This window comes from Puntigrus tetrazona, chromosome 4, assembly GCF_018831695.1.
Source record: "Puntigrus tetrazona isolate hp1 chromosome 4, ASM1883169v1, whole genome shotgun sequence".
Taxonomy (NCBI): Eukaryota; Metazoa; Chordata; class Actinopteri; order Cypriniformes; family Cyprinidae; genus Puntigrus; species Puntigrus tetrazona.
Genome location: NC_056702.1, coordinates 10,124,963 through 10,143,239, shown reverse-complemented (window position 1 = coordinate 10,143,239; position 18,277 = coordinate 10,124,963). Strand labels below are relative to the sequence as shown.

Here is an 18,277-nt window from a genome sequence, read left to right as displayed (position 1 = left end):
AAAAGCTATTAAACAGAGGCACTGAAGATATTACGAACATTTAAACAAATTGTGCAGAGTATCTGAATGCTTTCTGACTTGTCCGTGTCCGTTTGATGTAGTTCTCGTGAGGGTCTGTAGGTGGCAGTGGCTCCCTGTCACGTTCAGTGGGCTGCAGCACCAGAGTGAGTCATGGATCAGGGCTGTAGATCCCTGTTGGCAGCTTGCGGTGAAGTGCCTTGCATGTGTGACTGCTAATGAAACAGCAAAATGTTCTCCTTACTGTTCCCAGCTTTGCTTAGCTACTACCACACACAGAAAAATAAAAGCTGCGTTTAGGAACACAAGCGCGCACACACACACACCTACATAAACCATGACATTCTCTGCCGTATCGCTGCCGAGCATCCAGACGACTAACATTTTTTTTTTTTTTCACAAGTGATCTGTTTGATTTCCACTCTGAAGATTTAGCTCAAAGCCAGACGATTTGTCAATCTATGATGTAATTCTGCCCGTATCATCCTCCTTTTCCGCTCATGTCCCTCTGAAGACTGTAATTTTGTCTTCATTTGCTCAGATCAGATAATGCATGTATTTTTGAGGCATTCCTGTGCCTGTTCAGATCTGATTATATCTGATCCATTACCCAGACCCGCGCAAACGCCAGTCATCTTCCACATCACTGGCTCCTCTATTAAATAACTCTGAGCTGATGATCATATAAGATGACATGGATATGATATAGTCAGACGTGGTTCTAAACGTCAGAGCTTTTGTGGCATTTGTCGTCTTGTGCGGACGGTCCCTGTACGCAAGGAAGCGGGCCGCACATGTAACGCACGGTCAGGTCTAATGTAACATGATTCTGTCACAAAACCTGCATGTCAAAGGTGGCACATGCCAGTCTTAACCTCTTCACGTTGCTTGTCTTTTCTTTGTGTGCTTTTTCCAAGTGATCAGACAATAATAAAAAATCCCATAGACGCAAGCTATCATCATCATCATGTATTCTTATTCTTTAATCATAAAAACATTATTTGTAGTTAGCTAGTCTGTTTGCGTTTGGCCAAAATTGTGGTTTTATCAACCGTGTGACTCATAATTGGTAACTGCATTAATATGCTCAAGACTGATTTGCAAACCACCCACAACACCCCAAAACCATGGATGCGTCTTTTGTACGGAGAAACGGTTATATTTCCCCCCTCCCCTTAAACGTCTAAAAGTGTTTTCTGTCTTTTATTGAAGAGGTCACGTTCACATAGGCTATTTATTTAACAAAAACATTACTAAACAAATGCTTTGGCACACTTTTAAGCGCTCGGTTTAATCCTCTTCCTGTTCCTTTTCATTTAAACAAAATGATGGACCGTTCCCACCCTCTCTTTCTCTCAGATCCTTTGTATTCCCCGTCGGCTCGCTTTCATTGTCTTATATGAGTGAAATGGTGAGGTAATGGCGGTAGGATGAGAGAATCTGAGAGAGGAGGGTTGTTCTTTTGAGAACAGAGTGTGGGAGAAGTGTTTTGTTTGCAGCTGTTTGCTTTTGTACCGCAGAAAGCCCGCGGTGGGGTACGGTAACGTTTCTCTGGCAACAAGTGAGTCTCTCCCGTTCTCCTGGTGGAGCGGCGACTTGCTCGCCACCTCTCGTTTTTTAGTTTTTTTTATTTCGAACACCTACTCGCGCACTCTCTCGGCATCGCTCCTGAATATCGGGGTGAATGACAATAAATAAACATCATAGCCTTTATAAAAATGAGCTAAAACGGGAATATTGATTACCGCAGGCGGTTTAAGTGTAAAGAATTCTTGCCGTTTGTTGAATGCGGTAAGTTTTGCAAGCACTGCACATGTGGACTGAATTTAAAATGCAACAATTAGCCTGTTGTGTCAGCCTTAAGAGTAACAGTTTAAAAGTCAATCCCGCCGCGAGCACGTAATGCCAGAATTCATTGCTGACTAGTTGACCTTTGTCTTTCTCTTTCTCTTTCTCTGCATTACTGAGTTTTCTTTTCTTTTTCCTTCCCTCTTCCGTACAGGTGATGCAGGTCGTGAATGCAGATGCCATCGTGGTGAAGCTAAACTCCGGGGAGTATAAGACCATCCACCTGTCCAGCATCAGGCCCCCGAGGCTGGAAGGCGAGGTACGAGTTAATGCATGTCTGTCCTTGGATATCCCGTCACTAAGGCCATTACTGAATCCACAGGGTGCCGGCTGTCTGTTACACTGTTTGCAAAGTGCTGATGTGAAGGTTTTCTCTCCCCTCCATCTCTTAAAAGCGCCGATCTCCTCCCTTCATGCATCTTTCACGCTCGGATCTCAAAGCGGCGTGTTTAGTGGACACCAGGGGGAGCTAGAGACAGAAGCCCACCGGCCCCCCCCTCCACTCGCTCTGACACACCAGTGCTGCACTGCAGCCAAAAGCCCTATAGATCTACTCCCGTAATGAGCACACGCTCTCGCCGAATCTCTCTTCCTCATCTATTAATGTCATACGCGTCCACTCAATCCAAAGCAATTCTCGAATGCTCACTTTTGATTTGCTAGATGTTAACAAATTAATATGGAGGCATCATTTTGCGGGGCTGCGTCTGCGCGCACACATTTTTTGCAGTTTTCAAACGCTCCGAAATGTGCTTGTCCGTTCTTATTCACGCCCATTAAGGCTGTTAATGAGAGATGATGTTTAATGGGTACTTTGTCTAGCTAAGTGTGTGTGTGTCTGTGTGTGTGTGTATCTGAGAGCTGTATGTTAAACTAAAAGCAGTTAAAATTAGAGTGTGAATATCTCACTGCAATTAGCCACTCTCTTCCTGACCCCTGACCTCCTGTAATAAGATACAATGATTCAGCATGCTGGGGAAAAAGAAAAAAAAGCTTTTGGTGTTGATTTAGCAAATTAGATATGTCGTTTATTAAGGAGGGCTTTAAATAACAGAACACTTCAGTTGCGAGCTGGAAAATAGTTTCGTGTTCTTGTACTTTTGATAGATACAGCAATATGTTCCAAATCTTTAATGAAGTTTGTGATTATTTTTATAGGAGGCTTTTCAGAGAGTCGCAATTTGTCATGCACATGTAAACAGAGAGCTGGAACGCGGAGCTGTGGGTCTGTATCTATGGATACCGGTCTGCGGCGAGCATTCGGATCACAGCGCGTTTCTATCCTGGCAGCTTAAAGATGGCTTTAATCAGATCAGAGATGATTACAAAACAATAAAGATTACGGATGTATTTAGATCTTAGATGTGCTTCGAAGGCATGAGATGAACCGAAGAGCTTTTAAAAAATGGATTTCTTTTTGTTTAGTTTTTTTTTTTTTTTTTTTTTTTTTTTTTTTTTGTAGTAGTAGTACTTTGACTAGTTGATTTTTCTTGAAAGATAAACCTGAATGCTTGACTTTGACAAAGAGACAGGAAACCGATTGGTAGAAATGTCTTTGGCAAGCATTTGTATGGGCGGGGTGTTTTTTTTTTTTTTTTTTTTTTGGTTCAGTTTTCAGTATTTTATTACTATTACTGTTTTACTTAAGTGTAGTTGACCCATAAACGCTTACCTTCCTGTTGTTACAAACCCCTATGAATCTAAAAGAAAATATTGTGAGATGTTTTTTGCCAATACAGCCAAAGCTGTACAGTGTCCAACAAAGTTTAAAATGTAATCCTTTTAATTATATTTCAATTTCTGCATGATCTCATTAAGGGTACCTCTAACCAGCAACTTCATAACAGTGACTTGGCAACCACCGACAATACAAAGCACCTTATATTTTCCTCAGAAAACTGTAAATCCCATTTTATTAGTCTTTTCGTGCTGCAGAAGGGTAGATCAGATCAGCTTGTCTATCAAGCAGTGTGATGTTATTATCATAATACCATGGTGACCATCCGGCAGTGTTTGGTTGCATGCATGTGTCTGACACCTATAGCAGCTGCCTCGCTCCAGTCAATCGCTGACTTAACTACAGATTCCTAATAGTTTCAGACCAGCTTTGACAGCTTCATATCTAAAGCAGATTCAAGTCAGCATTACAGATATTTAAATAAATACTTAGTGGATGTTTTTACTACTTCTGTATAAATGTAAATATTACGTATATTTTATTTTTTAATGGGCATAAAAATTATTTGTCGCTGCCTTAGATGCTGTTTTACTATAGGCTGCCAGGGATACGTTTATGCTGCCTTTAAAAAAACAACCAGATAAAGGCATCTTAGTAGAAAGCGCTCGGATGTTGCCTTCTGCCTTTTATATGCTGCAACGGCAGCGTTTTTTCCGGGCACAGCCATGTTGTAGGGGTATTGATGTACTGGAGGTACTTCCTCTTTTGAAACCTGCACTCCTGTTCGGTTTACTGACTGTATCTTCTGTAGTGCATCTCTGCACCAGATGTTCTTGCAGTATGTTTTCCCTGCTCGGCTGCGCTCTTTGACGAGGGTGAAAGAGAGAGAGAGAGAGAGTGTGCAAAGTTGTGCCTATATTAATGTATTACAGCCAATGAGGTCAGTCTGCCCTTGAATGTGAGGTTTCATCAATAATGATGCTGTCATGGCAAATCTGACCCCTGACTCTGTGCTTCTATGGTCTGGATAAACGTCAGCTGAGTACCAAACAATTAAACATTATTAATAGCGTCTCTTTCATCTCCTGGGTTCTAAGGGACCTGATGGAGATTGGGTTATGATTATTTAAATTTAATTCTGCAAACGGATAATGTAGTTTATTAAGGAATCATGCTAAGAGTTGAAATGAAGAAAAGTTGAAGGTTGTAGTGCTTGTTTTTGTTTTATTCACTCCATTAAGTACAGTAACCCTTTGCGAATTTGTCGATATTCATTCAAGAGCTGTTCCTTCGCAATTGAAAAGGGGAGGCTAACTATATTTTTCTTCTTAATCTAAAGCTACGTGAACCTTGACACAATGCCACGTAACGAACGAGATCTCTGTTAATCTTTTCATCAAGCTATTCCTCTCTGGCTAGCCTGCAATAGTTGAGCGCACAGAAACTTTTAAATTAGTAGCGTAATTAATTTAAACTGCGTATATTCAAACAGCAGCTGTACAATGGTTTGGGAACAGCTGCAAACATTTTTTTTCAGTCACTCTTTTGATTGCATTTTATTAAAACGGTTCTCTGTAATGGCTTTCCGTTTGCGCACATGCACTCCGTCTGATTCATGCACACACACAGTCAAAACTAAAAGTTTAAAGGTTCACAACGTGGCAGCATGCAGTTAAGTGGTGATGCAGCGTTAAACCCACCTTTTAAGATTGAGCTCGCATTTAGCGAAATTGCTTGGGTAATAAATGTGACCACACCTGTAGTTCATACTCCTATTTTAATTTTTTTAATCATAATGTTTCCCACTTTATGCAAATTGTCTGTGTACCTTTGTCTCCGTCATGTCCAAATGTTATGAAGCAGAAATAATGTGAATCCAAGGGACAAAAAGCTGCCACTCTGTCAACTAGAAACAGAAACCCATGTCAAGTTTTTAGTTTGCAGTATTGCCATTTGGTTTTTCAAAATTGCCCCGGCTCTTATACATTCTCATCCATCAAATGCTCCATCGATTCCCTTCTCTAGTGTGCAGGCACCTAACGGTCAATCCGAGTATATTTGATGTGTAATATACAGTATACACGAGGCCACCCAGCCAATGCGACATAAATAGAAACAAAACGACTGAGGAAATGTCCTGTTGCTTGCCGCTTGGTTAGGATAAAACCTCGCATTAACACGAAAGAGCTTCTATTGCTTGTCGCTTTATCACATCACGTGTGGCGTCACAGTGTGACAGTTCTACCTTTTTTTTTTTTTTTTTTTTTTCCAGCCATCGGTTTCTCACGTTCTTTCTCGTCCTGATTTTTAAACACTCTCTCTTCAGTTCATAGCAGGGCGTGAAACTGTTGTCCCCGCGCCATGCCGTACAAACACTTCAACTCAAAGAGACAAACCTGACCTCAGGCCAGCCCGGGGATCTGTGTGTGTTTGTCTGTACTGTTCTCTCTGTCTCTCTTGCTGTGAGGACTTTGGGGGGATTTAGGGCCAGATGTGTTGACCAACACGAAGATGAACTCTGACAGCTGCTGCCCAGTGTTTCTCTCTCTTTCGCTCTTGTCGCTTGATGCTGGGACCCCTGTTTTGTCTTTCCTGTGGCTACTTAATTGCTTTATTATTTACAGCATGGCAGGGTTGTATAGTCTCTGCTTAAGGGACTTTTTTTATTTTGTGAAATAAAATTGCTTAATTACAATGGGTAAAAACTGTTGCCCGCATAGCATGATACGACATATTAACCAATCCAAACAATTGATATTCAGCAACCTTTCTGATTGGTTGATCTATATTTGACGTTATGTCGAATAAATGACTCATTTGCACTAATATTAGGTATAAATATTTTTTTTTTCGCCAATAATTTTGAAGTATTGAAAGGATGGTCGGCACTCAACAGTTTTGTTCTCAACATATTCCATGTGCTATTTTTCATGTAATATAAAGTTATGGACACAATTGAAGTTTTTTGACTGTTTACATTTGGATAAAAAAAAAAATGGCATTTGTTTACTATATTGTACCAGTGGCGTTTCAACGTTATTACACCTTTTTTTTTTTTTTGACTGGGTGAGCTGTCCCTTTGAGAGAAACGTGACTTCATGTGCCATGCCTAATTTCTCTTCCTCATTCATCCCCCACCCCCCTTTCACTCCTTTGGCCAGATGGAGGCTTATTTTTGCGCCATGGCGAGCTATTTCCAGCTGTGTGGTGGTGTCAGCCGTTTTAGGAGCACTCACAAGGATGTGGAGGGGGAGGAGTTATGTCAGCAGCTCAATGAGTCATCCTCACTCCCACTCTGTGTGTGTGTGTGTGTGTGTGTGTGTGAGGGGACTGCAGGGGGAATGTTGACATCTGGGTTTAAAGCTGAAGACGCCATACCCCCCGTCTTCCCTGCAGAAATAGCAATATATAATGCATCGGTCATTGAATGACTCTTCCGTGTCATTTGCTGTCACCTTGCGCAGTGTGTTTGTGCTGAGTGTGTGTGTGTTCAGCATGTAATTCGTCTAATGCCACATTGTGTCTTTTCATAGTTTGTGTATCTGCTGTGCCTGTTTGCTGAAGGCGTGTGTGTGTGTGTCCTGTGGCCTCTGTCTGGGGTCACTGTATGGTTCCATGGCTCATCTCACACTTGGTTGGTCAGGCTTTTTCTTGCAGACGACTCTGCTTTGCCTCAGGATCGCTTGACTCTTGGAATTCTAGCGAACTTCCTTCCAATCATTTGAGAGTAATGACCCATGGATGTTGTAAACCGGAATTTTATTTCTTTTAATGGAATGTTCTGGGTTCAATACAAGTTAAGCGTGACTCACATGGGTGCCCTAGGCAAGGTCAGACACGAGGTGCCACATAGCAACACACCACATGTTAAGAAAAATAATATCAAAACAAAAAACTGCATACCTACAAAAGTGACAAAGATATCAGTAATATTGATGTTATTTACAATTTAATTTGAAAAATACCACTGGTGACAAAATTAAAATGATTTCTTAAGTATCGTATGACACTAAAACTTGCCTTAAAAATTCAGCTGTAGCAAAACGGGTATATTACATGTTTTAAAAATGTTAAAATATAAATATCAAGGTAGTCATCTATTAAAAAGTAATTGTATATGAAAAACGGTTTAACAATATTATTGCTTTACAATTTTTGATCAAATTATCGCAGCAGTAGTAAATATTAACAAACCCCAAAGTTTTGAACGGTAATGAATTTAAATTTGGTTTTAACAGTTGGCCAGGGGAATGTATAATGCATATGTTTATGTGTAGACATGCCTTTTAACTATATTTATTTTGATACCTCTGCTTTCAAAGATCATCTCAATTGTTCTCTCTCTCTCGTTTCTCCTTGCGTCAATGTTGTTCATCACTGCTGATTTATTTTAAGATTTCATTGTAATTTCAGTCTTAAAAGCTGATTATTTTTCGAAGGCATGTGTGATGCAGCTGTATGAGTTTAAATTGCTCATTGCGACTTATGCCGAGGGTCATAATACTCTATTCCCGGCTGTCGCTCGAGACTTATGCGATCTTGCGCGAGAGGATGAAAGGTTTTCACCTCAGTTATGCCCGTGACATGCACCAGTCATTAATTGTTACTTACAAATTGCTATAAAGGCTTGAGGATTAAGAAAGGTTTGAATCATGTCTAAATTTAGACATCTGCTTCAGAACAGCTCATCTGTTCTGAGATTTTACTCTTTGAGGTTTGGGAAGGTCGGTTACATGAATGCATAAGAGTTAAATACAAATGAAGCATCGATCAACATAAGATTAAGGCATAAAATATTAGTTGTTCTACATAGATTTAAATCTAGAAACTTTGCGCTAAATATGCAGCTCTACTGTTCTTCCTTAAGATGTCACTTCCTTAGTTCTTCAACTGCTCAATTGCTTAAAGTGCAAAAACAAATCTTTCTTAAGTGACATACTCTGAGTATTATCTGCCATTAATGGCAATGAAATGGAAATCTAAAACTGCTTAATTTAACAATTTGCATGTGCATAATTATATCTAAAATGAGTGGAAAATTGAGTTTTTACCATACTTTTTCTGGTTATTTTGTTTAACCCTTTGCATTGCTTTTCTCAAAGCATTAACAAATAAATTCGTAAGGCACTTGTTTGGTTTAAGGGATAATTCTCAAAAAAATTCATGTTTTTTTTTTAGCTGAAATATCCCTTTAACAGCTTCATTTTGGACATCTGTGTCAAGCAGTGGCTGGCTTCCTTTTAAGCAGTCTTTGCTGAGGGTGTGATTGGTTGTTCTCTGATTGAGGAGCTCCTATGAGGTCTCAGGACCCTTAGGCCTGATGGTGGTGAGAGCTCTTCGCTCTCGCTCTGCTTCAGAGTCACATCCAATCCTTGGGCCATTTATCACCTGAAGATAATGAGATTGGCTAATGAGAAAAAGAGAGAGAGAGAAGCAGGAATGAAAATGCGAGTGGTTGGAAAAGGTATGAGACAAATCTATGTGAGAAAGATATGTAAGAAAAGAAGTTCGGGAGCAGAGGTGTGTTGAAAGACGAGTCACTTTTAAATGAGTCATGCACAAATGCTCCTGCAAAAAATGTAATTGTCATTTACTCACCCTCATTTTGTTCTACCATAAATATGTCAAATATTTCATATATGTGCTATATTTCGGGAGTCTTTTAAAGCCGTGCTAGGGTCGATAAGTTGTGGAAGGTATTGAAAAGGTAATCTTTCTGAATTTTTTTTTTTTTTATAATTTCTTGCATGTTGCATTATTTTTGCACTATTTTAAGGTAGTTAAGTTTAGGTATTGGGTAGGATTAGGAATGTAGAATGACAATACAGAATGTGTAATTACTAATTAACAGCCAATATTTGAATAGGTTTGCTAATGAGCAACTAGTTAATAGTGAGAATTGGTCCCTACACTAAATTTGAACTTTGATGGATGAGAATATTATTAGAGCAGTAAATATAGAACTAGAGAAAACAGAGCTTCTGAAAGACATTCATAAGGTTTTAGAGTTAACTAAGTATAATACTAGTTCAGTTTGTCACTCTTCATTCATGTATCAACACACAATTATTTTGCTTATAATACCTGGCTTGGTCTTGTTCTGTCGTGTTAGCCCTTGCAGAATGAAACCGTTCTTGCGTTCATTGCATGCAGCCAAACCATCATTTTTAAGAGCCAGTAACAGGCAAACATCGGCATGTCAGCCAGGCGCAGAAATCCTCATTTCTCCTCACACGGTTCAGTAACCAGCCTGCCATGTCTTCACAGAACACACTGATTTTCCCAATACAACGACAAAGACTTTTTATCTGGCCAATCGACATTAGAGCTTTTTGTCGTGTGCCGATTTCGCTATTCGGCAGCATTACAGCTGTCTAATGGACATAAAGAAAAGTGATGAAAATATTGAATTTGCTAATTGTTCAAGACTTCCAGAGTCATTCATTCCTTTATTCGGAGTGTTTTATCTTTGGCAGTGTGCTTTTATGCTAAACCTTCAATTAGTACCTTCATACGGTTTTAGCCTGATCGTATTTAAAACAAAAGCACAGATTACTGTATTCTTGTATGTGTTTGTGTAGCACGCTTGCTGACATTCACGATCGACTAGCAAAACCCAGAATGCTTGCACTCTTACCTACACTTACACACAAAACACACTCTAACGCAAGACTGCGTGGCCTCCCTCTGCTTTTCTTGCTCGGGGGAAAGGAATTGCCGTGGATATTTATAGGCGGACTGAAAATGGGTTGTCCTCTCTTTCACCGTCAGGGGTTTCTGTCTGTATTATCTTCCATCGGCACAGTTCTTTAGCCGTCCTGAAAGCTCCTCCATCAGAAAAGATGTCTCGCCGCATTAAATGCAACATCTCCCTCTCAAAAGTGGGTGGTCGATATGGTTTTATTTCATACTGAATATCGGACCACGTGGGCACAGATGAAGTTATTTGAAGCGCAGATAAATGTTTGCTGGAATCCGAGCGTGAGGATTTAAAAACGGTTTAAATTTAAGCTTTTTAAGTCAATATGCTTTTATTCGCTGTAAGACTTGGTCCTCAGGGTTAACTGTCCGATCTCTCCCACTAGCTATGCCTCATCCTGGATGCGTTGTTGTCTGTCTGTAGTTTATTTCTGCTCTTGCTTATGGTTTTCCCTCAAGCCTCAAAGCATCGTAGCTTGGATTGAGCCAATTCTATTAAAGTCAGTAGCTGTAGAGCAATATCGACACCTAATTCTTAATATGATAGTTTATTGAACGATCATTCACTTTCATGTAGCATAAAATGTCATTTTGATTTATGTACTACTCGCAACACGATTACAATAAATGTGAAACAGTATAAAGCGACATAAAACAAGTTCAAATGCCTTGTGTGCTTTTGTTTCAGGTCTTTTTGAAGCCATGCAATAGCTTTCTGGCGTCAAAAGGGATGAAATGAGTCTACATTCCCTAGTCGTTTTTCTCTTGTTAACTGCTGAGACTTGATCATTAAATCTTTAGAACTGAATCAGTCTGAATCATGAGCTAATAAGGCAGGGTTTGTTACTATTGTGTTACTAGTCTTCCATCCACACACACAAAAAGGATGTTATCTTCCATTTCAAGTCGAATGGCTCTGAACTTGAACTAAATCAGTCTGAATCAGAGCGAATCAGTCTTGCTTTGGTAATTTAATCTACTGATTCGTTGAAAAGACGGAGTGATTTGAACAGTGTTCCTCCTGGCAACACAAAAAAGACTTATTTTAGGTAAAGTTCTTCTGAATGTGACGACGTGTATTAATTCGTACTGTTGTGGCCTCAGCTGCAATATTAAGCATACTGAGTGTTTTTTGGCATTTCTCTGGGAAAATAACAAGCCTTTTCCTTTCTTATGAAAAATGTAAATGAGCTTCTATTTCTAGTATATCAACGCGTGTGGCAGCGAGAGCATTTCGTATGTGGAGTCACATGCCTGGAACACCAAGAGATCGAGACAATGAGACGTGTCATCTCCCAATCCTGACATATTAGCATGGCTGTGTGGGAAAAGGAAGGATATTAGGTTTTGAGAGAATGGTAAAATTGGAAAGAGAGGTGAGGGGGTGGAAGACAGGAAGCTTCGAACCTCATTTTGGAAGGAAGTCATATGAGACTCTGAGGAAGTGATTAAATGTTGTGCCTGTTTGGGACAGAAGGCTATTTTTCATTTGTTGTGTGATATTGACTTTTCTCTGTCTGTCTTTCTCTTTTCCTCTATTCTATATCTGACTCTATAGGAGAAGAACAAGGACAAAGACAAGCGTTTCCGTCCACTCTATGACATTCCTTACATGTTTGAGGCACGGGAATTCTTGAGAAAGAAGCTCATTGGGAAGAAGGTGAGAGACTTTGTGACATTTCTCACACACAGACATTATGCCTGTATAAAATTTTTTTCATATGTTTTTAAAAGTTTTTTTGTCCATTTCATATGAATGAATGTTTTCTCTCTCCGAGTTGCTGTTTTCAGTTTGGAGTCACTGAACACATTGACCGCACAGACCTTGAGCTGAGCGACTTTATTCAGAGGCGCAAATTACTATTTTTTTTTTTTTTTTTTTTTGAGAAAAACAGCACAGAGTCTCAACATGGGAAACATTTGAGATGTTTACACACAAATATCAGTCATACAGTATAATTTTAATACTCAGTTTCCACAATATATATATTTTACTTATATTTTAGAATTTTACAATGTTTCAAAATTAAGAAAAATGTTTTCATTCAGAGATTTAAAAAGAAATTTTTCTTTATATTAAGTGTCATTCAAATTTTGTTTATTTAAATTACATTAATTTAAAGCACTAATCTATACTTTTAATTTAAAATTAACATTACAAATGAACAATGAACATGAATAAACAATGAAATAGGTATTTATGGTTTATCATTTAGCGCTGAAGATCCAAATGATGTTCATGATGTCACTGGATTATCATGCACAGATGAATCATTCACAACAAGAGCATGAATATGTATTTTTAAAAATACTTGGGGTGATTTTGGTAGTAAAAGTAGAACATGAAGTGTTTCCATCTGTGTCACTCTTAACAAACAGAAATACGTAGCATCAGAAGTTGTTGCTGTCTTAATTGGGACAGCAGGGTATAAACTGGTGTGGGATATTCAGAAAATTCTGTCATATTGGGACTCGTTAAAGCATAATGGGCAGATTGTATAGCTGCGCTTTATTGTCTGTTCAAGGCTTTTCTCACCCAAACAATTCACTGTTTATGTGCAAAATAATGAAAAGCCCAGCCTGCAAGGCCCATTTGATTTAACACCAAAGAAATGACAGCACATTTCCTCGCACACAGACGTTTTCTCATAAATGATCACCAGATGCATGGATTACTAATGCAGCTTTATATTATCCTTGTATGAACGTAAGGCTGTTTCTAGAAACCAATATTTTATTGCCGCTTCTTTTTACAGAAGTCTGGGTTCACTGACCCGGAATCGTGCGAATATTTTGAAACTGGAAATGGAAAGCAACGAGTTTAATCTCAGATCAGATTTTGCATTTCCCGTGTATGCACTCAGCGGTAGTCAACAGATAGTTGGATTTATACAACGCTCTGCGTGTGATAAGATGCCTGTTTGCATATTAATGCAAACAGTGTGGGAATGTTTGAAATCGTTCTGAATTTATCCAGCTTAAGACTGCGGCAATCATCTTGAGGATCCAATTTTGGCTCATTAAGTGTCAAAAAAGTGCTCTGACTTAAATTAGTAGTGTATAGTTAATCATCTTCTTCAATCTTCAGAGTCAAAAGTAGAATCTTCATATTTCTGTACAAGGAAGTGTAATTTTTATTTTTTTTTGTAGCCAGATATTCCACAGAGGTGGACTAAATGCAAAAATTAAAGCAGTGGTTATTGAAACTCGCTGCTATTGTGAATACTGGCTTGACGGAGGTTACGTAAAATGAATTTTGATTACATTTTTTTTAAATAAAATGCACCAGTTAACAGTCTCTCATCAGATTCCTTTATTTGTTGCTAGGACACAATGTGCTGTGAGTATGAGGCCTTGTACTGAGGCACAGAACGTTTTAGCATCTCTCCTGCTGCCCTGGCAACTGCTGTGGAAAATTTTTCTATGTTCCAACTGTTTAAAACCGAAATTAAATCTGGGTAATTATAGAAGTTCATAACTATAAAGAGGGACATTGTTAAAGACTGATTGTTTTGTTACTGAAAAAGTATGAAACTAATGACTGTGTGTGTGTCTTTTACGACTCATTTCTGGCAGAAGGGACTATTTTATGCCTAGAATCTTTTGATTCAGCGTTTAAGATGCCATTCACTCTTTACAGGCTGCGTCACAAAGGGTAAGTAGCAACTGACTTCAGTTTCCAGAGTATTAGTGGAAGAGCTTGAGCTGATTCTGGTGGATTTGTTGAGGTTGCATCCGTCCTTCTGTCGCTTTAACATGAATGTAGTCTTCAAAATGAGGTCCTAGAATGGGTCGAAGGTCAACTCCCATTATATCTCTGTGAGTATGTGATCAATATCAGAGTTCAGCAGCCCAATCATCAAGAGAAGATCAAAGGAGGAAGCTTCTCCAAGCACCAGTGAGCGTGGAGTCCATTTCAGATCGTGTTTCTTCTTTTGAAAGGATGGAGAGAATGAGTGGCATTCACTAGCAGCGCGTAATGGAGGAAAATCTGTGGAGAAGTGCATTTCTTCCTCTCTGTATTGAAACAGAACTTCCCGGTGACATAATCCAAAGCTAGATTTGGCTAACTTTCTAAGTAGCGCCTCTGTAGAGGGTCTCTGCCTCAGCGAAAAAGTCAAATGAAAATGTTGCATTAATCCACTTATCAGGAAAGAGCACGTTTGGATAATCCTGCCCGCTCAAAGTGCCTCCTGTTATGTGGGTGTGAGCGTGTGCGTGCGTGTGTGTGTGTGAGTGTTAACAAGAGACAGTGACTGAGTGGAATGTCAGTGTCAAGCGTTTGATGTCTGTGTTTATGCAGGTATGTTCCAGGCAGGTGTGCGCTGCTTTGTTTCTATGGAAGGGGACGTGCTGAGTTGCTACATGATGCCCTGATGCACATTGATGCTGCCGCGGCAGAGCTGTGCAGACTTCATTCATCTTTTTCCTCTACTTCTGCTTTAGAGGGAATTACAGTGGCGTGTGAGACTAGCAGCTCACTTTTAATCCATGAAATATGTATTACAGAGTTTCCTGACTACACCTACCCTCACCGCATTAGACTCCACTCACAGGGTCTTAAGCTCGCAGAGAGCAGGTTTGGCTGTGCACATATCAGAGGTGCACATGTATGCTTAGGATGTTTGCACACTAGAGCTTCTGGTGTGGACAACTTGCCATTTGTGATCCAAGTTAGAACCCCCACGTGGTAGTGTGTTGTTAGTGATAATTGTATTGTTAAAAAATGAAAACTTAATAATAACAATAGGCAATTATATTAAAAACACAATAGTATAGTAATAATAATATTAATAATAATAGATTGAAGAATAATGTAATTCTATTAAGCATTATATAAAATTAACAGTAGTTTAATAATTGCAATACAAATTGTACTGTTAACTATTTGTAGTAGTTGAGAGAAAAATCAATAATAATTACAAATGTTAAATTAATAAAAACGTTATGACGTTATCATAACCCTAATAAAAGCAATGGCAATCTTGCTATGTGTGTGTTATAAAAATAGATTATGGTAATAATAATAATAATTATGATTATAATAATAAACGATTATGATAATGAACAGACTCGCTGTCATTTTATCCACAATTGTTGACATTATTTTTTTTAATGTTTAAATTTTTTTTTTTATAAAACCAGTTCTGAATATTCACGGTATGAATGTTAACTCTTTTTGCCTTTGAGTGCTCTGTCCTACACGTTATTATACGTGCTTGTCTCTGGATAATTTGCATTTGGAGAGCAGCTCATGTTGCATTTCATGCAATACATCTGTGTCCGACAAACGCACATACTTCTGAGTGTAAATTTTTGGTTATAAACCCATACTGCTGAAAACATGAACCGTGAATCTTCTCTTCCTGACTCATGATCTAATTACTCACAGTGGTTATGGCGTTGATGATTCAGACGGGCCACTGTTTGAACCCAGATGTACAACATGAAAAGAGTCCAGCGGAGAGGCAGTGGAATCCATCTCTGGTTTGGACAATGCAGTCAAACCAAGTGTGAAAGCATCCTTGCTGTACATGCACTAGCTCAATCTTTCTGCATTTCCCCGAGACATTTCAGTGGACCTGTCTACATTTTGACGGATGCTTTGCCATTAGCAGCATTTCTGTCTTCGTCATTCTCCTCTTACTGGTTCTGTCTGGGCTTCTCTGAAACTCTCCATTGCTGTTGTCCTTCAGTCCGATCTTTCTATTCAGACACGACTCTAAAAGCCCATTTAATCTGTCATCTGCCTCCCAAATGGGCCTCTTCTTTCTTTTGCTCATTCATTTTCTCTTTCTTCATAAGCACATTTGCTGTTCTGAACGAGCGGGAATCGTTGGCGCTTTGTTTCTTAAGAAGGGCATGTTGTCGTTCAACCAAGCTCATTACTCCTGCCCAATGGTGCAGAGCTGTCTATGCCTTTCTGAGAGAGAACTGGAGAGTAGAAGAAGAGGGGATGAAAATGCAATCATTTTCTGGTTTATTTGTTGATGAAACACTAAACTCCTGGGGTAAGAAAATGAGTGTCCACAGGATTCCCCCACCTAATGAACTTCCATTATGTCCATTAGACTGAGTTACATTGTCATTTTGAGGCAAATGAATTGGAGGGATAAATGGATTGAATTCCAAAAGTGGAGGCATGCAACTTTAGGAATTAGTTCAGAGCTTAAAACTTTCTTTTGCCATGTCACAATTGTCTTATTTCAGAGTTTCCTTTTATTAGGCAGTTGCTTGCTCTTTGTCGTGGTTTAATAAACCTACATTCACACTATTATACAGATCAGAACGGGATTGCATTTGTCTAAATTGAATTCTGTACCAGGGAAATAGATGCTATGTGCTGTGTTGCAAAGTCTGTTTTTTTTTTTTTTTTTTTTTTTTTGAGCTACTTCAACTCTTGCTGCAGATTGTTTTACATGTCCAAGGGTTGTGAACCCAATAACAGGGATATATGGCCCCTGCAATGTGAATCTTACCAGGGCAACCCCACAATTGGGCTAGTTTTAAGTAGCAATTGGCAACCTGGCAACCCTGACTACAGAAGTCAATGGAGGACAATCAACTGTTTGATTACCAGCATTCTTCAAAATGTCATCTTTTGTATTCAACAAACTCATATAGGTTTGGAACAACATGAGCGTGAGTAAATAGTGACAATTTTCATTTTGGGTGAGCTAGTTGTTTGCTAAAATGTGTCTTGTCTATTTGGTGTACTTTACATCATATTCATTGTTTACCTATTCAACTTAAAATAAATTGGATTCCTCTCCTAGTTTACAAGGACAGTTTTATTTTAGAGATGCACATACTGAAATTAATAGTCCCTGAGCATATGGTTCACTCTCATCAGCCTCTGGACAGGTGGGTAGAGTCTTGACACATTCCTCATTTCTGTGCAAACTTTACACACGTGCACCGATGCATTATGTTCATTCGTTCTGTAACAGGATGTAATCAATCCACACGCTCCCGGAGGACCATGGGTGTGGCATTCGGTCAGGTGAAGTCTTTGTCCTTGGCTTGTTATTGGTGCCATCCCGATTAATGACTGATCTTCCCCCCTGCGTGTCAAGACAGATGGGAGATCCGGCTTACTATTTCAGATTAGCTTCCAACCCTCTGTTTGCTCTGAACTGATTGAACGAAATTGGCCAGATCACAGCCTCCTATCTCTGAATATCTCAATGCGGCTTCTTATTTGCTCAGAGCTAACAAGACGACGGCGAATGCGATGCCCCCTCCGGGATGATCCGATGACCTCGGCGAGAGTTTGACACAAATGGAGTCGATTTCTTAACCTGAAGCAGTTTGGTGTGAAATAATCAGCTTTAGTTATCCTCTTGCCTTCTGCTTGCCTCCGTCGCAGATCAAGCGAAATAGTTACCGGTCCCCGCCTCTTTCTCGCTTCGTGATAAACAGTTTCCATGTTTGGTTTGGCTTCCTCTGGGGAGATCTATGGTCTAGCCTGACATGATTCACACTGACTCAGGGTGACCTTGGAAAGTAGCCCACAGTCATGCTTGTACACACGCGCACACACCAAACCCCTCGCTAGATCCCCTAACACAATTTGTCCACCCTGAAAGGCCTGTAATCCATTTTTTTTTCCTTTACAGCCAGCTTTTCGCTTGATTTGCAGTCCTGTACAAAGATATCAAGTTCTGAGTTTGATGTGTTGCTCTTTCTTGGCATAATTCTGTCATGTTTAATGCGACATCATAAAACAGGGTTACAGTGCAGTTCTCTGTGTCCTCACGTGTGGATTCAGTGGTCAATTTATCTCCATAGCTGAGCCCATGACAGGCTTATAGTGTGTCTGTGCATGTAGGCCTTGTTTCTTGACCCTACATCAACTCCGCTGTAAATTTAACTGTTTTGTTTGGTGTCTTTGCAGGTTAATGTCACGGTTGATTACATCAGAGCTGCCACCAGTGCCATGGAAACGGGAGGCGTCCCGGCTTTTCCCGAACGCACCTGTGCTACAGTGACCATTGGAGGGATGTAAGTGAACTAACCAGTTACCAAATCAGT

At 39.5% G+C, this 18,277-nt stretch overlaps 1 protein-coding gene across 1 annotated transcript in view; it reads left to right on the top strand.

Annotated features, from left to right (window-relative positions):
* Positions 1 to 18,277, top strand: part of snd1 (staphylococcal nuclease and tudor domain containing 1) — a 141,254-nt gene that overhangs the window by 14,460 nt on the left and 108,517 nt on the right. Inside the window, exons 10-12 of the mRNA XM_043238015.1 lie at positions 2,021 to 2,125; positions 11,802 to 11,903; positions 18,141 to 18,247. Of these exons, the coding sequence (XP_043093950.1) occupies positions 2,021 to 2,125; positions 11,802 to 11,903; positions 18,141 to 18,247 (314 nt within the window). The remainder of the gene's footprint in view (positions 1 to 2,020; positions 2,126 to 11,801; positions 11,904 to 18,140; positions 18,248 to 18,277) is intronic.